Source organism: Dipodomys merriami, unplaced genomic scaffold (assembly GCF_024711535.1).
Source record: "Dipodomys merriami isolate MVZ:Mamm:240054 unplaced genomic scaffold, mDipMer1.0.p SCAF_850, whole genome shotgun sequence".
NCBI lineage: Eukaryota > Metazoa > Chordata > Mammalia > Rodentia > Heteromyidae > Dipodomys > Dipodomys merriami.
In genome coordinates this window covers 14,472-39,457 of record NW_027206458.1, presented here as the reverse complement: position 1 = coordinate 39,457, position 24,986 = coordinate 14,472, and the positions used below count along the sequence as shown (strand labels likewise).

The 24,986-nt window shown below is 39.4% G+C and overlaps 1 protein-coding gene across 1 annotated transcript in view; it reads right to left on the bottom strand.

Moving 5' to 3' along the window:
* The window catches only part of LOC138820275 (tyrosine-protein kinase JAK1-like), a 75,111-nt gene that overhangs the window by 43,289 nt on the left and 6,836 nt on the right, over nt 1-24,986 (bottom strand). Inside the window, exons 2-4 of the mRNA XM_070011970.1 lie at nt 13,156-13,236; nt 9,134-9,332; nt 6,091-6,214 (exon numbers count right to left, since the gene is read on the bottom strand). Of these exons, the coding sequence (XP_069868071.1) occupies nt 6,091-6,214; nt 9,134-9,332; nt 13,156-13,161 (329 nt within the window). The 5' untranslated portion in view covers nt 13,162-13,236. The remainder of the gene's footprint in view (nt 1-6,090; nt 6,215-9,133; nt 9,333-13,155; nt 13,237-24,986) is intronic.

Below are 24,986 nucleotides of genomic sequence, written 5' to 3'. Positions count from 1 at the left end.
TGAGGTAAGCAGAGACAAAGGTTTACACCTTACATCCCCTCGTCATTCCTGTCACTTTCACTCTAGCAAGCATTTCACCAGAGTATCCTGTCAGAACTTCCTCTACAACACTGGGAGATAGCTTATTTCCTGATGATCACAGGATGGTCCTGTGGTGTCTGCTATGTCATCTTAAACAGGAAAATACTTGCTGCCTGCAATTATATGCTGGCCCTGTAGCTATAGCCAAATTGCTTGGCTATCCTGACTTGGTCCAAGACATTGCTGTATTTCCCAGTTTCAAGGCTGCTATTATTAAAGTGGCGCTATATCCTAGGATAAACAAGGATTAGGAATAGAACTACATGAACTCTGCTACAAGTATCAGCTATAGTGTTGTGGATAACAGAACTCTACAAACATGCCACCTAATCTTCACAGCATCTCTAAAAGGTATGTTTTATGGTTTTCACTGCAGTGATGAAGATATTGAAGGTTGCAAGATGCAAGGTGCTCTACAACCACAAGTCTGTTACTCTTAACTACTGCTTTCCTGTGTCGCCTATATGGAAAACATGAATTCTGGAAAGTATGAACATGTCTGGGCTACATTGACCCAGGCTGTTTCTGGGATGCAGACTTAGCTCTGTCTATAGTTCTCTCCCCCTGACCTGCCCATAAGCTAATAGAAAGACAACCATGTTACTCTGAAGTGGATAAAACTCTCCTCAAAAAGAACTGCTGTTGGGCTGGTAGTTCAAATGATAGAGCACTTACCTAGGGAGCAAGAAGCCTTGATATTTCAGATCTTGTACAGTCAATTAATCAATCACTTGATAAGACAAAGAGGAAGAAAGAAGGGGAGAAGTAGAGGCAGAAGAAGGGATGGGAGGGAGGAAATAGATATGTGTCACTGAGCTATACCTGAGTCATAGCAGGTCCCGTGTTAGGCCCTGAGACAGCTCTTAGGCACAGCCTCTGTCTTTTGTGAGTCCTATCCAGCAACATTATAAAGTAAACACAGTGAGGGTCATGTATCATAAGCACAACTACACTACAGCTTCTATGAGCCCCATGTACTTTTCCCTTCAACAATAAGAAAACATTGAAAGTTGTATTTTATAACTGTGTTGATTGGAAGATGAATATAATTCAACCAACTTGTACTGTATTCATATTACTGTGACTTTAAATAAAACTGATGCATTTCATGGCCCTGTGATAACATTGTGAGTCCTTTGGCGTACACTTAATGGATTATGTCCCTAGGACCACAATGAAAGACAAATGCCAGCATACAAAATCTAACTCAGCAGATTTAAAAAAAAAAAGAGCCATGCTGATATGAGATGGGGCCTCTGTAAGGAAGCAGAGGACATGGAACAGGTCAACAGATACGCAGAGGATTCTGGTAACTTTTTGGGTAACTGTGTTAACTCTACGGTAAAAGAGGCCATAAATGTCTCACTCACCACTGAATCCCTAGAACCTGGTGCTTAATACATTCTTGACAGATTCAATAAAAAAAGAAAAAAAAATGAGAGAGCTCAAGAGTAGCAATTAACATGGACAAAAAGAACTGGTAAAAAGTTAAAGAAAAAAAATTGGTACTTTGTAACTTTTTTTTTTTAAGTCCAATATAGGGCTTGAATTCAGGGCCTGGGCTTTGTCCCTGGGCTCTTTTGCTCAAGGCTAGCGCTCTACCACTTTGAGCCACAGCTCTACTTCCAGTTTTTGAGTAGTTAACTAGAGATAAGAAATCTCATGGGGAATTTTCTGCCCAGGCTGTCTTTGAACTGTGATCCTTAGTTCTCAGCCTCTTGAGTAGCTATGATTATAAGTGTAAGCTGCTGATGCTCGGCACTTTGCTTCCTTTGATGATTTTATACAGTCCATCTTCTCTGTAACTTAATGAGAAGGAGTAGGAGTTCGACTATGAGAGCTGGTGTCTCCTTGTTAAACACAGAAAAAAACACATTACTGTAGAGCCCAAATACTACATAAAAAACTATATCAGGTCTCCAAAGCAGTTGGTTATCCCTTCACCCTCCACTTATGTGACAAGGGATCAGATTTTTGTAACAAGAAAGCCCTAAGGATGCAGCTGATGCAGAAGCTGCTGGTCCTTGAGCCTTGCAGTACTTACTCTTCTAGAGTTGGACAGAATACAGGCTAAGAGATTCAGTATAGTTCCTGCCCCTTCACAAGCAGGGAGGAGTGAACCACCACCCAAACTACCAAGGTACAAAGCAAGACTCCAACAAAAGAGCAACAGGTACGGGCTGGGAAGGTGGCTCAGTGGTAGAGCGTTTGCCTTGCATGCATGAGGCCCTGGGTTTGATTCCTCAGCACCACATAAGCAGAAAAAAAGAAAAAAAAGCTGGAAGTGGCACTGTGGCCTAAGTGGTAGAGCGCTAGCCTTGAACTGAAGAGCTGAGGGATAGCGTCCAGACCTAGAGCTCAGGCCCATGACTGGACCCCCCCACCCCCCCCCAAAAAAAAAGAGCAAGAGGTAAACTCTGGTGGTGGAGGAAGGCAGTGATAGGAACATAAGAGCTATGTACAATATGGAAGGTTTCCTACACAATGGCAGAAACAACTCTCCGGGACAGAGAAGGCAGTTTAAGAGAGGTACTGAAGTTAAGTGTTTGTTGAACCAATCCAACAACACATACCCCGCCCTTTGAGTTGCCACAGTTAAAGGTTGACAGTTTTTTATTTCACAAGATGTCAAAACACCATTTTTTAAATTGGTAAGCCAAGTACTGTGGCTTGTACCTATACCACCAGCTACCTGGGTGGCTAAGGCAGAAAAATTATGAGTTTAAGGCCAGTCTGGCAACTTACCAAATCCCTACTTTGAAAAAAAAAAAAGTGCCAGGGACTGGTGACTCACACCTGTAAACCTAGCTACTCAGTAGGCTATGTATATAGCATTCCATCTCCAATTAACCAGAAAAGTGCATGGCTCAAGTGACAGACCAACATCCATAAGCCACAAAGCTTCACACTCTTGTAAGGCCCTGAGTTCAAAGCCCTCATATGAGGGAGGAATGGAGAGAGAGATGGAGGGAACGAAGGAGGGAAAGGTAACTACCAACATCAACAACCTTCCTAACTACTAATAAGACAAAACTAGAAAGACCTAGATTCTTCTTTTATAATTAACCATTGAGATGGTCAAGAGTTCAAAATATGAGACAGGAGAAGTAGGAGTACTTAATAGGATCTATTGCACAGTATGTCAATATAGTTAAAAATAGTGCAGTACACATTTGAAAACTGCTAGCAGTTTCAATGTTCTCACCACAAAAATTAAGTATTTATGGTGATGAATATATTTAGATTGGCCTAATCGTTTCAGATTTATAAATAATAAAGTCATTTAGTTCTCCATAAATGTATATAATTATAAGTTGTCAAAAGTGTCCATTTATAATGAAATAAATTAACAAGATATTTATCACACTTGGTATACACAGATTTCTGTTCATATAACAGGCCAATGAGGAAAAACAGTGATAAACAAAGCATGGTCATTGCCCATTCATATTTTCTGAATGATGAAAAAAGTATAGAGAGATATAGACAAACCTCTCAGAAATCTACCTATACGTTTTTGAGAAATTTTTTTTTTTTTTTTTTTGGGGTCCGGTTGTAGGGCCTGAACTCTGGGCCTGGGCGCTGTCCCTCAGCTCTTCAGCTCAAGGCTAGCACTCTACCGCTTGAGCCACAGTGCCACTTCCAGCTTTTTTCTTTTTGCTTATGTGGTGCTGAGGAATCAAACCCAGGGCCTCAGGCATGCAAGGCAAGCACTCTACCACTGAGCCACCTTCCCAGCCCGTTTTTGAGAAATTTTATTACAGATGATTGTACATTTAAGTGTATAGACAATGTACCCCATGATTTTGCTTGAAGTTTTACTAATGGGATCAGGGATTTCACTTAGCTGAAAAGGCAAAAAAAGGACTGGAAGTGTAACTCAAGTGGGAGGCTCAAACCCCATACTACCAGGAAAAAAAAAAGCAAAAAGGAATGAAGAATGCAATTGTTTTCCATTAATATATACTGCGAAAACAACTATTGAATCTTATTGTTATCTAAAAGTAGAAAAACCACAGCTTTAAGCAAAAGAATATGTCATCCCAAAATAGGATTCAACAATCACCAACACTTATTTTCATATCATATCTTGTTCAGTGTTGAGACTGAGTTTTCAAACTTTTTCTTCTTTGTTGTAATGCAAATGCTTTGTTTAGCTTAGGGTGGTATTTTTTTCTCCCATGTTCAAAGGGCCTGTGATTTTAAAAAAAAAACAATATCCTGTTGAGTACAATATCAGGTACAGTAAAGATGACAAAAACAAAGCTGTTGTGTACTTCCTAGCAGCAAACAGGCAAAACCTGTTAGGTGTAGGTATTCCTACACCTAATGAAGACTAATGCTTCAGAGAGGACTGTAGTGTTAACATAGTTTACTACACATATAACTGGGTAACTCTCCTCTCTGGGTATCAGTTATTCCATGAGAAATAGGAGACTTGAATTTTTTCAAGTCTCTTCTGAATGCCAGCTACTACCATCCTGACTCAGCTAAATTTAGAAAGCTCCAGGAAAAGAATTAGAACTCAATGGCATGTTCCCTGCCCAAACTAAGAGCCATTAAATATATCAATTTGCTAATCACACAACCAGTCCTTGGCCAAAAAGAACAAAATTATACTTAGAAAAACAAATCAAAATATGGTCAGAAGGCTCAGCTGGGTGGAGTAAATGGTTCCCTTATCTGAGGCGAGAAATCTTACATGACACCTCTCCCCTTAAGGTCAGATCTTCAATAAGTACAAGAGGAAGAAGAAAAATTAGCCCCAGAAGGATTATGAAAGTGAGATCTGGTTCAGCTTTCAGAAAATTACCCCTATTATTCTGGAATGGTCACAACTCTACCAAAGTTACAAAGGCACTAGAAGCTAAGACACTGCAGAGAGCTTCTGAGATTTGAGACAGCTTTTCTATCATGCTTTTGGCATCCTATTAGCATCTGTTGATTTAATCAGAGCTATACAAACTAAGGTCTGCAACCCTAGCTACTCAGGAGCTAACATGTGAGCATTATAGTTTAAAGCCAGCCTGAGCAAACAAATCATGATACTCTTATTTCCAATTAACTACCAAAAAGTTGGAAGTGGAGCCATGGTTCAAGGAGTAGAGCACCAACCTTGATTTAAAAAGCTATGGGACAGAGTCATGTCCCTTAGTTCAAGACCTAGTACTGGTACATGTCTGTACACATGTGTGAGCACACAAATATACAATTATTCTCTCTTCAAAGAGAATCCTTCCTTTTAATAAGTTACATTGCTAAATAGACATTGACTTGTAATTAACTAGTATCTAAGATGCTTTCAATTCTAGTTGCCAAACTAAATATGCCTCCAAAGTCAAGAGACTGCAGTGGTCAAAGTACCAGCTATCTATGTGACCACGAGACACTACAGGTTTAGCAAAGTCTGCAACATGGGAGAAAAGACAAGTTCTCATCAGAAGAAAAGCCATAGCCCATTGTCAAAAGTCTTCAGGAGAAGATTAAAACAGCTATTCCCTGAGAGCAAGACCAACCTACAATTTCTAAGTTATGATTTTAGTGCTGTTTATCATGTAGATATATCTTTTAGTAAGAAACACATTTTATATCATGACCCAGTAAATATATATAATAAAATATATTGCAAAAAGTTTCAAAATACAATGCTCCAACCATATGTACATGTACTGATCTTATCTATTCCTTCCTATTTTTCTAAATTCTGGTTACAACCCAAAACATTAAATTCATAAACATGATTAACCTTCTGGGAAATTCTGCTGGACACTATTCACAATGGTCTTTACAGTATAATGATTTCTCTTCTGAAATGTGTAAAGGGTGACCAAACTCATTTTGAATTATACACCAAATACTAAGGAAATACTTTCTCATAACAAGCAAACACAAAAGTTACAAATTACCAAAATTACTGTACTTCTAGCTAAGTGACTCAGGGACCCAGACTAACTGCCATTCTTTGATGCAGGAGGAAACTACACAAGCACCAACTTTGTACTCTGGTACCTCATGCGGTAGTGGAGCCGAAGTGACATCTTATCATTGACAGTGATGATGTGGTTTGGAGCATACCAGAGTTTGGTGTTCTCATCGTATAAGGCAAAGAGGTTGTGACATAAAGGAGAGATACCTGGGGAAGAGAACACATAAGAAAATTACAGATATTCATTTGACCCTATGTTTCCAAACTATGACACACGCAAAGATAAGAAATTCTCTTATCCAAAAAGAATCTAGGTCATCTTATACTCTTAGGGCAAATACAACTTTTAATCATGTTCAGTCAGGCAGTTTAACCCATTCATAATAATAAAGAACTATACCACCTGGAGAATATAAACATACTTCCTGGCAAACTAATAGGTACATATTCCTAATTTTAAAACAAAAGTTGTTATTTCTCATTTTAGTTGTCTATGAAAAAGTCTTATAGAAACTTGATTGAAATATTTTTATCTTTTTCAGGCTATCTGTGAGGCTCTAATATATACTATGCTAATCACAAAAACATTCTTAGAGTTTAGGAAATCTTTAATTTGCTTCCTTTAAAACATGTTTGAGGGCTGGGAAGGTGGCTCAGTGGTAGAGCGCTTGCCTTGCATGCATGAGGCCCTGGGTTCGATTCCTCAGCACCACATAAGTAAAAAAAAGCCAGAAGTGGCACTGTGGCTCAAGTGGTAGAGCGCTAGTCTTGAGCTGAAGAGCTGAGGGACAGCGGCCAGGCCCAGAGTTCAGGCCCCACAACTGGCAAAAAAAAAAAAGTTTAAACAATTCATATACACTATGATTATAAATTAAATATGCAAAGAAATTCCTGGCAGTAGTACACACAAACTGCATTTTAGAATAAATACTAAATGAAATGATTCTGGTGGTGATTAAAATATATTGCCATTAATAATAAATATGCCTCTTAAGTAACTCTGTATAGTTATCATAAATGCTTTTAGTAGTCAACTTAGGAAGAAGTATATGCTTAACAAAGTTGGCCAGTAGAGCTTATCTCTCCAACATATTCTTTAATAATAAGCAGGATAGAAAAAAAATAAAGATTATGAAGCTACTCACTTTAGAGCCCAGAATAAAATACAGACTTGTAATTCCAACAAGTATATAAAAAGAGACATAGTACCCATAATCATTACCGGTGGTTTCAGGACCAACCAGACCTCAAACAAGAAACTTAAATGACAAAAAGTATGGGGAGGGGAGGGGGGATAAAATAATTGGTGCTTATTCTCAAATCAGATACCTGAAATGAGAATGATAGTACATGAAGGTCCCTTGCCTGGTCCTTTACAGCTTGAAAGGGACTCTTTCTAATGCAGTCAAAATAAAAATAATTTAAACTGCTATCTAAGGCTGTTTCCATATATGCATTGCTGCTTACTCAAAGTAACTTAAAATTATGGCTTATTTTTCCACTACCCTATATAATTCAGCCCATTTTTACCCATCTCATGTTTAGTCAGCAGGTCTATTACACTTTTTCTTGTAGCACAGCTCTCTCACTTTCTGGTGCTCTAACACATTAAAGCTTTTTAAGCAGACGGATATATCAGAGAGTTTCTAGGGTTTCTAGACAAAGAACTTTACTAACAAGGTAGGTGTTTCTTGAAATAACTATACTATCCTTGTAATGTTGTTTTGAGGGCTAAGGTTTTGTGTGTGTATATATGTGCCAATATAGGCTTCAACTCCAGGCTTGCGCTTTCATTTAGTTTTTTCTACCACCCCTGCTATCTTTGTACTTCTAATTTTTTTCTGGTTAACTAGAGATAAAGAGTTTCATGGATTTGTATGCCTGGGGTGGCTTTGAAATGAAATTCTCAGATTTCAACCTCATGAGTAGTTAAGGCACTAACTACCCCTACTTGATTTCATTTTTTAAAAAAAAGTTGGGTTGGCTAGGCACTGGTGGCTCACACCTGTAATCCTAGCTACCCAGCAGGCTGAGATTTATTTGAGAACTGTGTTCTGAAGCCAGAACAGGTAGAAAAGTCTATGAGACTCTTATCTCCAAATTACTACCAAAAAAGCCAGAAGTTGAGCTGTAGCTAAAGTGGCAGAGCACTAGCATTGAGCACAAAATCTCAAGGACAGTACACAAGATCTGAGTTCAAGCCCCAGGACCAGCACAAAAAAAATCCACCTGTTTTAAGTGTATAATCACCATAATCTAAGCAGATTAAACCCGAAACTAAGTTTCTATGTCTTTATTTCACTTGTCATTTAAAATCAGGCAAGTTGTTCATGTCAAGTTCAAAAGGTAATGAAAGGAGCTTTTCTGTGTTAGGTGCTTTGGTTTCTCACTGTCAGAGATGGGAGGCTAACTTTAAGTAAGACAAACCTCACTAAAAAAAAAAAAAACAGACTGTTATTAACAGCTTCACTGTCCCTTTTCACAACCTGACAACTTGACCAAGCCACAAAGCAGCACTCAACTTCTTACTTCAACCCAGCACCACATGGGGAAAGGCAAGCTAAGGTGGTAAGAGAATAGGCCAGACTGCAGGAGTTCTGAATAATTCCTAATATACTGAGAGATGCTGCTCACGGAGCGTGTATTTTGTTCTAGGTGTTTTACATACAACCTCATCAATAGCTAATGTTATCCCAATCATATAGATGTGGGAGAAATAAGAACTGAGTCTCAATCTCATGTGGTGGCATGAGTTTATAATCTCAACACTTGAGAATGAGACAGAGGGTTGTGAATCTTAAATCAGTTTAGGCTACACAGTGAGAGGCCATCTCAAAAGAAGAAAAAACTGAGTCCACACGGAGGCAACCATCATTCCCTGGTACTCAACAGTTCATTAGTGATATAGACAGATTAAGTTACTTTACAGTGACAAGTAAAACTGCAGATTTAAAATTACTGGCTGAAGATCAATTGGAAGTAAGTAGCAATGGCAGAGACAAAGCAGAACCCTGCTCCTGGAAGCCAAGAGGAAAACTGCTCAGCAAAACTAAGAGGGAGAGAGACTTCAGATCTGCTTCTCTGCCAGTGGCACACAGCCTCCCAAGCCCTGTAACCAACACTCACTGCATTCCTGAGCAGCCCGGATGCACAGTTCCTCCGCCGTGTACTCTCCATTGCCCAGTCGGAGGGGCTCTCTGTCCAACAGATAAAAGGTCACTTCAACACCTGGCTCGGGGACTACCAGATTCATCTCAGTCTTCTTGGAGCTCCTCATTTTAGCACAGAAAGCCATGGCATTGCAGTCCTCTTTTATGTTTAGATACTATGTGGGGAGGAAGACAAGATGATGTGGTCATTTTAGGTACTAAAAGTTAAAGTGATAAGAGTCCTGTGAAGGTAAGAGCAGAAACATTTGATATTATATAAGTATTCCTACTCTTTCCCTTATGAAAAATCAAAAAGGCCAGACATAAGAAACCATGGAAAAATTAACTAATTAGCATAATGAACTACTTTTCTAAACAATCAAAATAATCTTAAAACCTGACTGGAGAAATTTGTTTTCTCTACAGCACGCAAACTGCAGTTGAAAAACGTGGTCTACTCTAGAACTAATGATATAAAAGCAATGATACATAATTACTAATGTTGCTACCTTTACTAAGATCACATAACTTCTTTCTTGTTTATTTTTTTGTGCCTGTCCTGGGGCTTGAACTCAGGGCCTGGGTGCTATCATTGGGCTTTTTTTGCTCAAGGTTGGTGCTCTATCCCTTGAGCCACAGTTCCACTTTTGGCTTTTTTGGTAGTTAAGTAGGTAAGAGTCTCACAGGCTTTCCTGCCCAGGCTGGCTTCAAACCCCCATCCTCAGATCTCAGTCTCTTGAGTAGGATTACAGATGTGAGCCACTGGTCCCCAGCTGGATCACATAATTTCTGAGCAGAACTATGGCAAGAATTAGCCCTTTTTTTTTTCTTTTTCTTTTTCTTTTTTGCCAGTCCTGGGGCTTGAATTCAGGGTCTGAATTCCTGAGCCTCTTTATGCTCTAGGCTAGTGCTCTACCACTTGAGCCACAGCATCACTTCTGGCTTTTTCCTGCTCAGGCTGGCTTTGAACTACGATCTTCAGATCTCAGCCTCCTGAGTAGCAAGGATTACAGGTGGGAGCCACTGGCACCTGGCAACAGTCTTAATTTTATGCTTATCTCTTACTAAACAGCAAGCTGGGTGAGGGCATAAATCACGTCTTCATGTCCCCATCTGAGCCAGAGCACATAAACTGACTACCTAGACATATTCATACAGAAGGGCGATGAAAAAAGTAAGAATGAGAGCCAGATCCCTATCACCTTGTAGGCAAATAGGAGGATAAACAGGACGTCTAGCCAATGGAAGGAAAATGGGAAGGCTTGATGTGGAGAGGTAGGACCCACTTATGAGGTACTGTAAGCTAGTCATTCCCATGCCCTTAAAAGTGACAACTAGGAACAAAGAAGCAACCTCAGCTATTCAGCCCTGGGCCAGGCCAAAGAAGACCAGGAGAATGTCCCATATATTCTTTCCTTTCCTTCCCTCAATACCAAAGGCCTAAAAACTAATTTTCTGGCTCTCAGACTTCTATTTTCTTCCTGCCTGTCATACAAACCTTCATCTAGCCCTAAAGGTAAATATCTTCGTAAATTATCAGATCCTCTAGTGGTATCCCATTAGGGTACAGACAAGTTCTCAAACTCTTAAATTGAGGCCCTTCCTCTCCAGGCCAGTTAGCCTCATTGTTTTATCTCCTGTCATTCTCCACTTCTTATGTCAGGCTTGAAACCATAGGATACCAGCATTCTTGGTCCCTTCTCTCCCCGGTGCTGTTTCTCACCCTCTGACTCTGTTCATGCTGTCTCCTCTACAGAGCTACCTTCCCCTCCCTTACTTCTTTCATAGTAAACTTTAATGTTCTTTAGAACTCAGGCTACATAGTACCTTCTTTAGAAGTCTTCACTGATCCTCAGTTTCACCTATAAAGTGGATGTTCCCTTCCCTGTTCCCCTAAACTCAGTACACTGAGCTAACCACAATGAAAGGTGCCAGCTTATTCACATGCTGTGAGGTCTCTGAGGACAAGAACTGTGACACTCATATTCATGTTCCTAGTCTGAAGCACAGAGGCTTACACAGTTGTGCTTGAAGGATTAACCAAGGAAGAATCAAAACAAGCAAAGTCTATGGGGCATACAGCAGTCACAGTTCTTTTTGCCAAGTCCATTTGCTTGATTTATTAGCTACCCTGATAAGGGGAAATGGTATGCTTTCAAGAGGGGAATTAAAATAAAGGCATTCCATTTTGATTGCTTAGTCTCCAAAATAAATCTAAGAATCAGAATCTTGTTGAAAGCAGTTCCTCTCAGCAGACAAAACATTTTAAAACCCAGCACTCAGATTCTAATTTCATTCCACATTAAAAAACTGAGATGAAGCCAAACACTGGTGAGTCAAGTCTGTAATCCTAGCTACTTAGGAGGCTGAGATCTGAGGATTGCAGTTCTAAGCTATCCTTGGTAGGAAGGACCTTTAGACTCTGACCTCCAATTAACTACTAAGAAGCCAGAGTGTATTAGTAGTTCATGTGGTTGAGCACTAGCCTGAACACAAAAGCTCAGAGACAGGGCCCTGGTCCTCAGTTCAAACACACACACACACACACACACACACACACACACACACACACACACACACACACACACACACACACACACACACACACACACACACACACACACACACACACACACACACACACACACACACACACACACACACACGTCCTCAGTTCAAACACACACACACACACACATACACACACACACGGTCCTCAGTTCAAGCTCCAACACACACACACACACACCAGATGGAAAACAGAATTGTTAAAAGCCTGTTCAATGAAAATATTTTTCTTAGAGATTTTTTTATACACATGACAGAGGAAAAATTTAAAGAATCATATCCCTTAACTTGAAGAAAATAATCAGGTAATATAGATAATTATACATGTATAAGGTATAGCACCATTAGAAAAAATATCCTCCAGGAGAGCTCTACTAAACAAGAAATACATAGTTATATACACCAACACTAAACAATGTACCTGGCACCTTACAAAGTATAAAGGCATAATACAGGTAATATTATGGTTCTCTGAGCTGTGCATATACATATTAAAATCTAGATGAACATAAAATAAATTGTTAACAGTAGTATTTAGGTAAGATTATAAGGTAACTAACTTTTTACTCTTTCTAGTGTTTTGTGGGGGTTTTTTGTTTTGTTTTGTTTTTGGTTCAGTTGTGGGTCTCCAACTCTGGGCCTGGGCGCTGGCCCTCACCTCTTCAGCTCAAAGCACTCTACCACTTAAGCCACAGTGCCACTTAGGTTTTCTAGTGGTTTATTGGAGATAAGAGTCTCACAGACTTTCCTGCCTAGGCTGGCTTTGAACCATGATCCTCAGTAGCTAGGATTTCAGGCATGGGTAGCTAGAATTACAGGCATGAGCCACCAGCGCTCGGCTTTCTAGTGCTTTTATACCTGTAATTTTTAAGTTAACATTGGGAATAAGATATATATTTGGGGAGGGGGGACGGTCGTGGGGCCTAAACTCTGGGCCTGGGCACTGCTCCTCAGCTCTTCAGCTCAAGACTAGCACTCTACCACTTGAGCCACAGCACCACTTCTGGCTTTTTCTGCTTATGTGGTGCTAAGAAATTGAACTCAGGGCCTCATGAATGCAAAGCAAGCACTCTGCCCACTCAGCCACCTTCCCAGCCGGATACTAAGTTGTTGTTGTTGCTGTTTTAAAGAATATAGTACCGAAGTCCTATAGTTCACAATCAAAATTTCATTACTCTCTTTAAAAGACAGATATTTTCCTTAAAAAAAAATCTTAGCCAGGCATGGTGACACATGTCTGCAATCTTAGTACTCAAGAGGAAACAGGAGGATTGCCAGTTCAAGTCTACCCTAGTCTACATAGCAAGACCCTGTCACCAAAAGAAAAGGATGGGGGGAAAGGGGAGAGGGGAGAAGGGAGGGAAGAATGAAAAGGGAAGGAAAAAAGAAGAAAGGAAAGAAAAAGGGAAAGGACAAAGCAAATCTACATACCTGCATTTATTCGGTTGTTCAATGTCCCACAAAAAGCAGACTGGGATTTCTTCTCAACTTTTCAGTCCATTCAGAGCTAAGCTAAAGACAAAAATAAATAAGTCAGATAGGAGGTAATTGGAAGGAAAGAAAAAGAAAAGACTGATAAGGACACATCTGGTATAGACAGCAAAGAAGATACTACTTTGACTATTCTGAGAAAGGAAACCAGCACTGTGACTTTGTCACAGTGGAGACTGTCCCGTTTCCATCTTCCTCCTGATACTGTGAAGATCAGTGGGCAACAATGTAGGACACCCAAAAACTCACACTTTTAGAAATAAATTAGTTTCACAAAGAAAAAGCTACCAAATTCAGTGATTCAAAATTGCTTCCAAGATAACACGATTATCTCAGTTTTCCATCCTATCATTCATATATTTTATCAGACTTAGGACTAGGAAAAGCACAGTCCTGGGCACTATGTAGCAGCAGTAGATGGGGAGCAGGAAAGACTTAAGGAATGGTTAGCTCAGAGGCTTGGAGAAGCATTCCCACAGGATTTACATTCAAGGGAGAAATGCACCAACAAAAACAATTCGAACTTCATAGAGTGAGTGTGTTACAATATCATCTTGAGTGGCTGTGACCAACCCTGACATGCTGGCAAGAGCTAACTGGGGAAGGTTTTCTGCAGTAGACCAGACTTTAGTAAAAGTAACAATAGGAGACAGGCAGAAGATACAACAGGAGTTTTGATACTTTTGGCTTTTAATTTGGCTATTTTTGATGTAAACAATTTTTCCAAGAGTCAAAGAATGAACCACTATACTTTCATCTATTTAAAATTAATATAAACAACTGTTTGAATTACATGAATAGGCATCCTTTCCTATATCAAGACAGCAACTGAAAATTAGCTTAATGTGACCAGGCACTATAGCTCACACCCATATCCTAGCTGCTCAAAAGGTAGAGACCAGAAGGATCACAATCGAGGCTAGCCGTGACAAAAAGTTAGTGAAACCCCATCTTAAGCAATAAGCCAAGAATAGTATTGGCATGCTTGTCAAGCAAGCTGTGCAGAAGGCTGTTAGGAAAAGGATCAGAGTCCAATGCCAGGCCAGGAGAAATACATTTAAATACCTGAAAAATAGCTAAAGCAGGGGCTGGGAAGGTGGCTCAGTGGTAGAGTGCTTGCCTTGCATGCCTAAGGCCCTGGGTTCAATTCCTCAGCACCACATAAGCAAAAAGAATAAAAACCGGAAGTGGCGCTGTGGCTCAAGTGGTAGAGCGCTAGCCTTGAGCTGAAGAGCTGAGGGACAGCACCCAGGCCCAGAGTTCAGGCCCCACGACTGGACCCCCCCCCAAAAAAAATAGCTAAAGCAAAAAAAGACTGAAGTGCAGCTCAAATGGTAGGACACCTGCCTAGCAAGGATGAGGTCTGAATGCTAATGCCTTGCTGTGACTCTGAAGTAGAACTTAAAACACCTTACTTAGATTCTTCCATCAATAAGTAGTTTTGTGCAATTCTCTATGCCAAAAACTAAGCTAGATGAGGAGGACACAATAAAGAAAAATAGTAATATGTCCCTGCCCATCTAGAGCTTTCAGAATAACAGAAGCAGAGAAAATGGAACAAATGTCATTGCAAACAACTAAAGATACCGTGAAGCAAAAACAGAGATCATACAACAGGGTGAGTGTGAGCCAGTCTGGGGCTCAAGAGGACAGTAACATAGAATTAAGATATGATGGTTGTTTCAGCAGTGGAACACCAAGTCAAAAAAAGAAGTGTAGACCAAAGGGTCAGCAGGTGTAAAGGTCCTGAAAAAGGAAGGTGCTAGACCAGGGAATCCTTCTATAACTCTCATCTTCACATCTGCACACAGACCAGCACTAGCAACTCACAGGCAGTTCTTACAAAGAGCAGGTCATTCCAACACCACGTTTTGCCAGATGCCATGGATGAGCAAAAGATGGCCAAAGAACTCCCTGCTGTGGAGTATAAAGAAGCTTGGGCCAAACAAGAAAGGGACATAGACTGAGAACCTGTAGGGCAGGAAGGAATCTGAGTGTTCTATACAAGCCTATTCTTTCAGCAAGTCTACTGCATAAAACTTTTTAGAACTTACAAAGCCTTAAAATATGTACCATTAGACTATGTGTTACTTATACTTAGGAATCACAGACTTTCTTTGAACATTAGGTAAGATTGAAAGGTCAGTACAAAATCATTAAGGTTCTTCTAGAACTAGAATTCCATGACAACCTGTAAGCAAGGAGACTGGTTTTCCCATCATTCTTACACACACACACACACACACATACACACGCACATATGTATATGTATGTATGTATGTGTATATACATATATGTGTGTATGTGTATATATATATATATATATATATATATATTCTTTAAATAGGTACATAAAGGAGCTGCTATTGACAAAGAAGTGTATGAATATAATGCATGCTGATCAAGGTCACCCCTTTCAACATGCTCACCCATCCCCAAAGGGGTTTCCCTTACTTTTCTTAACTTTGTAAGATATGGATTGAATTTTTGTGAGACATGTACTCAAACTTGGCATCTGATACTTCTCCTTCACTGGCTGGCGTTTTATCACCCTTGAGCCACACCTCAAACCCCTACAATGCATTCTCATAAACCCTTCTTCTAGTCTTCCTTCCTCCCCCTGACCCCACCCCTTAAGTACCAATCTGCAAAGAAATGAAAGGACCTGCAAAAAATTGTAAGTGAAGGCAGACTCATATATACAAAGGATGCAGTTTTTCTCATTTATGGAAGCTAGATTATAAAAGTAAATATGTAGTGTGGCAGGCAAATGTACACCAATATACTAAAATATGGTAGATTCAGGGAAGAACTCAGTGTAATTCTTAGAAAGGCTAAAGCATTCTTTCTTTTGTTGGTCGTGGGCTTGAACTCTGGGTGCTGTCCCTTAGCTCTTCAGTTCAAGGCTAGCACTCTACCACTTGAGCCACAGTGCCACTTCCGGATTTTTTTTTATTTTTATTTTTTTTTGCTTATGTGGTGCTGAGGAAGCAAACCCAGGGCCTCATGCATACGAGGCAAGCGCTCTACCACTGAGCCACCTTCCCAGCCCTAAAGCATTCTTTCTTTACTGCAAGCAACACTATATATTGAAATCATGGTACACTTACTCTCCCAACTAACCTCCAATATCGTACATATTCATTATTCTTCATCTTAAATTGAGAAAACAAGATTAGCAATCAGATTCTTAGACAATCTATATTTTCTATAGTATTTTGTATGCTGATTTTTTAAAATTCCTGTTACAATTGACATTCTAACAATTTTTTTAAACACCTATCACAGCACTTAAAAGGCATGCTGGGCACTGCTCTACTAGTCCTTTATATGTAGAACTGTGAATCTGCTGTATAAGGAATGACAACTTTTCTCATTAAGGATGTTTTTAGTGTAATGGCTTCATTCAAATAATATTTCAATATTTCAAAATAAACAAAGAAACATTATGTAGATAATTTTTAAAAGAAGTAGAAAACAGCAAAATCATTTTAGAAACACTTTGGCTAATTCCAGGAAACCAATTCAAGTTTCTTACTACAAGATATAAAAGAAAAATCTTCAATGTTAAAAACGCAATCCAGCAGAAATTACAATTATCTTTTAAAAAGAACATGATTCACTGGGGCTTGACTCCTACTCAAATGAATACAAAGTAATTTAGAAAACAAGAAGGATAAAAGATGAGCAATTAAAAGCTTTTTGATGAAAGCAGTGAATTCTTCAAGAGGATTACTTCTGTAGCTCAATTTTATAAGATGCTGCTTTGTATGAGAAAAAAATTCAGAGAAATTTGTAAATGTCTTAAATTTTTTTAGTTTCTCACATTCTCATGTAAGTAGCAAATACTTCTGATAGCTTCTGAATGAAAGAAAAGTAAAAGAAACAAAACAGCCCCGTGAGTCCGAACACTGACTAACTGCAATATGTGGTATATAACATTATTTCCAATAAGCAGAATTCCAAAAGTCTTGGATAAAAAGATTGCCAAAGGCATCTTCTGAAATACTAGTATTTGTGCAAAGGAAGAACTGAAAATTAAATGTTAGACAGTGAACAAAAGAAAAAGAAATATAGTCCATTTGAATTTTATTATCCGTAAGTAGTTGTACAAATGAGGTTCAATATATGAGTACAAACAAATCCTTATCAATGTCACTCCTTGAAAATCATTCTCCCCAACCTCTCCCAACCCCACCAAATATGATCATTACAATGTGGCCAAAGACCACACTACTGGATTTATATGGTAAAAACAGATGAACTTAAAACCAACAAAAGATTCAAAATCAAATGTTATAAGCATCCTTCTTTTCATTAAAGATACTTTCACCTATAGTTATACATGACTTGAGGGAATCAAAGCCTATGCTTTCCAAAGTAGAAAATACAAATAAAATGCTGATGAACTAAGCTTAGAAAATGAGAATGTCCTGAAAGTAGCCACTTGATAGAATACAGTTCTAGTACAAGAACCTAACTAGGCAAATAACCATCTTCATATCTCATGGACATTATAACTCTCATAAAAACATTGAGAGCTTAAAGGCTAATCAGTGTAAGTATGTGACTCTGGATTCCCAGGGTGGGGGAACAATTTAAATGCTCCACAGTGATCAGCAGCATTGTCTTCTCTGGATAGACTTACATCTATCTAGGAGATTGAGCTCTTTCCAATACCCTCTCCTCTAGAAAAAAAAGAACTGTCATTTTTAAAAATCATGAAAACAACAAGTGGTACTGTGGCTCAAGTGGTAGTGCGCTTGCCTTGAGCTGAAGAGCTGAGGAACAGTGCCCAGGCCCAGAGTTCAAGCCCCACGACCGACCAAAATAAAAAAAAAAAATCATGAAAGCACCCTACCTTATCTGTGTTCTATCCTACAACTAAGGCACTCCTGTCATCAGTGCTTCGAGGTGGAGGATTCTGGAGGCTATAGCCTAAGCCCATATCATGGGGGCCAGGAAAGCCACTGCTTCTTTCTCTTCCAGCTATGCCACCAGTGCTTCACTCTCACAAAGCCACAGAAATGTCTTGTGCCTCTGTTACCAGACCCCACGGCTTTACTGAGACCTGGGATAATGGCTGATCAAAGCACTGCAAGATACTGTAAAGCTCATGGATTCGAGCCAAAAAGATGACATAATATAAATTTAAAATCTTTTTTTCATGTCAGTTAGTCAGAATTATGGCTTTTCTATATGCCACTCCTGCCACATAGAATAATTCACTTCTAACTATAGCAGCAGTTCCAGGAAAACCCCAGAATCGTAAATGCTGCTTCACTTACAATAAACTTCTAGGGATGATCAAATAATCAATGCCAAGTCAATGGTTCGAGCTCTCTGTATTGCTCCTAATGAGCCTGCTTTAGCTGAAAGAAGGTTTCTGACCAAAGTGAATACAGTACTTTGTTTAAAGTCAGTAAGTGTCTACCTGAAAACCACATTGTACCAAGATACTGCTGCTGCTAAAGTTCTGTTTTTTTTCTTTTTCTTCTTTTTAACTAATTACTACTAATATACCTAAAGTGTTATTAAAGAAGATGGCTATGATTAGTAAGGCCATCCACATATCCTTCTCAGAAGTCAAAAATACAATGCAAAGTAGACAGCCAAAAAGGTGCCATGAAGTGGGACATAGTGGGGTATACCTATAAACCCAGCAGTCTGGAGTCTCAGGCAGGAGGATCACAAGTTCAAAGCTAGCTTGGGCTATATACAACTGACTAGGGAGGATAGGAGAAAGGGAAGAACACTTTTCACCATGTAGTACTTTTTAATCATTCATTTTAAAGTAATTATGAAGCATTTGGGCCACCATGATAAAAAAAAAAAAAACACCTTTCATTTATACAGTACCTTATCACTTAAAAAAAAAAAAAGTTCACATCTATAACCACATTCAAGTCTTACAGCCTCTTTCACAGATGAGAAGACTTAGTTTCAGATGTTCCCACAGTCAACTGGCCAGTAAGTGGTAAGAATAAGTCTCAAATACACTTCTTGGACTTCAGCCTCACTGTCCTTCCATTTACCACACTGTCCTGGGGAAGGCACATAGCTTCAGGGAATCCAAAGATGTAACAGGATACCTGTGAACCCAGCAAAACCTTACGATGTAGCTTCAGCTGGCAAAACTAACTTACACACAGGTACCTTGAGTCAGAAGACACAAAGGGGCCATAGAGTCACAGACAGACTTGCAGTCAAGAAGACAGAGGGTAATGCTTTGGCCTGTGAATCATATGGGAGAGTGCCCCTCCTTGGGTTTGGAGAAAAGAAGCCTTAAAATGACAGAGAGGTAAGATAAAGCTCTTCCAGGAAAGGGCTGGAAGGGAGGAATACTGCAAAGATAGACGTGCAGGAAAGAACTAGCAGACCAGAAAGGATTGTACAGGAAAAAAGTCAAGCAGCATGGAAAAGTGGCAAAGGGTACAAATGAAGACAGTCTGATCTCCCACTTCTTCCTGAAGGCAGTAAGTAAGTTACCCATAAGAAGTCCAGTTCCAGTCCAGTTCTGCCAGAACCTACTTAGTACTGATCAAGGCTCTTAGGCTCTCTAAACTCAAATCTTCCTCAATGAACATGTATTAAATAATCTTTAAGGATCCTCACAGTTTGAATACTGGGCTTCCAGTCTCCTTAACCTGGGGCCAAATCTCAGATCGATTATTTATTGTGTGTCCAAAGGGTAGTTTCTTGGCTAGCTTGGGCTATATCTGGGGGTAAGGGGGAGGAAAGGAGGGGGAAGTGATGATGCTGGTTTTCACCATGTAGTACTTTTAAATCATTCATCCTGAAGTAATTACTCAGAGTTTCAATGTAAAATGAAAACCATAAAATGATCTAAACTTCACAGGATTGTTGTGCTGCTTCAAGAGTTACTGAACTTTTTATGTTAAAATAAAAAGCTTATACCCATTAGGAAATTGGTTTTTGTAAGCACACTTCAGACTTGAAAACACATGTAGACTTAAAAAAAAAAAAAGAAAGGTGGCTCAGTGGTAGAGTGCTTACCTCACATGCATGAGGCCCTGGGTTTGATTCCTCAGTACCACAGAAACAGAAAATGCCAGAAGTGGCACTGTGGTTCTAGAGGTAGAGCGCTAGCCTTGAGGTGAAGAGCTGAGGGACAGTGCCCAGGCCCAGAGTTCAGGCCCCACAGCGGACGAAAGAAAGAAAGAAAGAAAGAAAAAGAAAGAAAGAAAGAAAGAAAGAAAGAGGGAGGGAGGGAGGGAGGAAGGAAAGAAAGGAAAGAAAGGAAGGAAGGAAGAAAGGACAAACCAATTGACTTATAAGTGTATAAAACCATATTATGGTACATTATAACATAATTTTTCATTTATTTTTATTTCCAAAATGTCAGGAAGCAAAGATATTGAATCTCCTGCTGGTATTTTTATCTGGTAAAGCTTAAAGGTAACCATAATTTAAAAGAACACATAAGAAACAACCTTGTGTCCCCAACCCCATGCTAACTTATTTTGTGTGGCCACATGTTCATTTACTTTTCCTTGTGTGGCCACATGTTCATTTACTTTTCCTTCTATTTGTACAAATCTTTTGGGGCAGAAATCCATCTAAAATGGGTTCCATAACTTTCAACCTTTAGCCATACAGTGTCCTTGTTCTGCTTACCTTAGGGAAAAAGTGATTTTAAAAGACAAATAAAGAATATGGACAAGTCTGATATGGACACCACTCGCAGCACCAACAAATCACCAGCAGTCACCACGACTGGACTCTCAACTCAGCTGCGATGATCTCAAGCTACCCCCTCTATCCACACCATTCCCTCTAAATTCAAAGTCCTGGAAAAGAGGGCTCCCAGGGCTTGAACCTAGTATGCCCTCAGTCATTTGTCTATACTTCCTTCAGCTTCTGTATCACAGTGGAAGATCACTTCAGAAATGAAGGCAGATCAAGCACTAGACAATCCCCAAATGGCAAATTCCACTGCAGCATATACTCCAAAAGAAATCCTGAGCATCTCACTCAAAACATGAGGTGGGTGGGAAAAGTAAAAATAAGAAGATTTAAAAAAAAAAATGTTCTCCTACGTAGTACTCTATACTTCTCCTCGGCCAAGAAATTATGATCCATTTGGAACAGCACTGCCAGTGAAGGGTTCACTCCTTTTCATGTTCTTCTCCAGTTCCCCCGCCCCACCTTTTTTTTTTTTTTTTTTTTTTGACGGTAGGAGGGGTAGGGCTAGAGATCAAACTCAGGGATTCACACAAGCTTGGCAAGTGCTCTCTATTACTGAGTTATTCCAAGCCCAAGAATCCATTCTTAAACTGCAGTCAGAGCTCTGCAAAAATTATCAGTGTGATGATTTGAACACTCAGCCCTCACCAAGACAGAGCAATAGAGCAGAGCTACCCTCCTCCCCATTTCCATTTTCCTCTAATATCAGCTGAAATGCTAGTGAGAGCTATGTATCACAACCTGATAGCCCAAGGACCCTATGCTGACAGCCATGCCTTTTCACTCTCTGGCTATGATTCCTACTAAGAAATACATTTTATAATACATATAAATGGCTCAAGTGGTAGATAATCTGCCTAGCAAGTATGATACTTATCCTTGCTATGTGCAATTCACATTAATTTTTATTATACACTATTTTCTTCTATTTAATATGTTTTAAAGAACTAAAACCCACAAATGTGTATGTGTATAGTAAAATACATTTTATAGCCAGCCAAGTAATAAATAAGAAACCACATTTAGAAAATACTGGCTTAAAAAATTCAACAAAAAGCTGGGCATCAGTGGCACACGCCTGTAATCCTAGCTACTCAGGAGAACTGAGATCATGGTTCAAAACCAGCCCAGGCATGAACACCCATGAGACTCTTATCTACAATTAGCCATCAGAAAGAAAGAAAAAAAACCAGGAAGGGGCGCTGTGGCTCAGGTGGTAGAGTGCTAGCCTTGAGCTGAAGAGCTCAGGGACTGTGTCCAGGCCCAGGGTTCAAGAACCAAAACCGGAAGAAAAAAAAATCAACAAAAACATTAGGTATTGACCTTAAAATTGCTGTTTTTATCCAATGTGTCTATTTTCCTCAGCAAAGCACAGTCTATTCTACTAGAATGCTCTTTATTAAGTTACCTCCTAACACCACATGTAAGTGCCATGGAGATCTAGAAAACACTGAAACAAATACAAATACATTTTTTAAAGTTTGCCAAAATTTACTACTCTCTCACATGACTTATTGGAATAGTTCCCATTTCTGCTTTTATCATAGTTCTCAATCATGCTTCACATAACTTAAGGGGAGAAATTAAGTAAGTAGAATTTGCATAGAACAAGTCCCTTGTACTATACCAGTTTCCAATCTCCATTCACACTGTGAATGTTTAATCAGCTCACTGAGCTCTATGATGTGTCCCAGCCAAGCATTTCCTGAAACACTTCTGATCCTGGCCAAAGCTATACTTGTCCTATGCATTCCAGCTGTCTGCATAGCCAATAACTATGTGGCAGAAGCCCAAGTCTTTATGCCTAATCTCATGACTTCCACAATGCCACCAATATAAATATTAATGAAGGTACCTCTGCCTTAGCTTTCTCCAAATGAATACCAAAAGTGCATAGCTGGCTAACTGTTCATATCCATTTACTAATATAAAATCAGTAAATACAATCATATACATTCTACATTTTACAAAGCACTTTTGAATATATGCTTTTCAATCCTCATAATAGCTGAAGTAATTCCTATTTCACTCATAAGCAAACTAAAATTCAAAGATATTATTTGTGAAAGGTGATATGTATGTATTAACCAAAATTCAAATGAAAGTCACTAGGATACAAAGGAAAGAGAAATAACTAAAGAAAAAAAGTATAGTAAACAAAAGATACAACAAGCTAGCAAGCTCTCATTATTATTTATGTATTTATTATTTATGTGGGCTCAGGGCCCATCATGCCTGCCTCATTTCCCACATTTTTTTTTTTTTGGTTGGTCATGGGGCCTGAACTTTGGGCCTGGGCCTGGACACTGTCCCTCAGCTCTTCAGCTCAAGGCTAGTGCTCTACCACTTGAGCCACAGAGCCACTTCTGGCTTTTTCTGCTCATGTGGTCCTGAGGAATCCAACCCAGGACCTCATGCATGCAAGGCAAGCACTCTACCACTGAGCCACCCTCCTAGCCCGTACAATTTTTTTTTTAACATAATCTTTAAAATTTTAATCACATCCAAACAAGTTAGTCCTAACAGCAAAATAAGGCCTTGTCCCAGAATAGTGGCTAAATGACAACTCTAGCCAGGCTCTGGTGGCTCAGCCTATAATACCAGAAACTCAGGGGACTAAGACCTGAGGATCATAGTTCAAAGACAGACAGAGTAGAAAAGTTTGTGAGACTCTGTAATTCACCACCAAAAAAGCTGGGAGTGAAGCTGTGGCTCAAGAGGTAGAGTATGCTGGGCACTGGTGACTCACGCCTGTAATCCTAGCTACTCAGGAGGCTGAGATCTAAGGATCACTGTTCAAAGCCAGCATGGGCAAGGAAAGTCCGTGAGACTCTTATCTCCATTAAACCACTAGAAAACCGGGAGTGACGCTGTGGCTCAAGCAGCTCGCCTTGAGCCGAAGAGCTGAGGGATCTGCGCCCAAGCCCAGAGTTCAAGCCCCACGATGGACAAAAAAAAAGAGGTAGAGTACTAGTCTTGAGGGGAAAAAAAGAGCCACCATCATGGAACATGGATATAGGAAGCAGAGCAGGGAAATAATGATATCTAGAAAGTCTATGATCTAGTGAACAAGTTTAGAATCACACATGCACTGGGTCTGGATTTTCACTCAAGACATGTCAACTTAAGAAACGTCACTAAGTCTCTAAATTTGTTCCTTAATTAGAAATGGGAACAATAACTCACATCTTAGTGTTGATAGTATCATGAAGCTCTTGTCAGGGGAAAAAGTACTCTATGACTACCCTGGTGACTATAACTCTAACTGACACCTCTTATTGTAAAAGTTAGGTTTGCACAACCCACTTAGGTTCTCTTATACACATCTGACTCAGGAGCAAAAATCTTATCCAGTTTATTTCTGTTCCACAGATGATCAAAATCATAGTCTATCTAATCTGAGTTCTTTCCATGGCACATTTCATGATCTTGAGAAAGCCACCAATTTGATGGAGTACAAGTTCTTTGCAGTCATAAATAAGACTGTTTCTTTTCTACAGCCTCAGACTAGAGTCAGCAAACTACTCTGAAACTAATGTTTCTTTGTCAATTTGTTCAATAGCATTTACTGAGATTATGTACCTGAACCTACAGGTATTATAATTATAGGAAGAAATAAGAAAGACAAAATCAGGACTAGAAAATGTTACACCCAGGAGTGACAACAATGAGAAACTGACCATGAGAAGTGCCAAGCTCAATTTACATATAAAGACTGAATTAAAGTATTACTCCCCAACTATGCTATCTGGAATGTTTTACATCTTCCTTGATGTGATAATAATTATCCTATACACATAGCTTTCACAAAAGGAAAAGGAAAATGGGGCTCATCAGGAAACAAATTGAAAAAAAATAAACAAAGTCTCATAACATTTTAACAACAAAAGCTCTTGCCTTTGCTAGTAAAAAATACAATGAATGTCCAACTTTTGCAAAAATGATTCAGCCAGAAGACCTTTTTTTTTTCTTTTCTGACACAGAATCTTGCTAAATAAGCCCAGGCTAGCCTTGAACTCAAGATCCTCCTGGCTTAGCCTCCCAGTGAATGACGGGATTTCAGG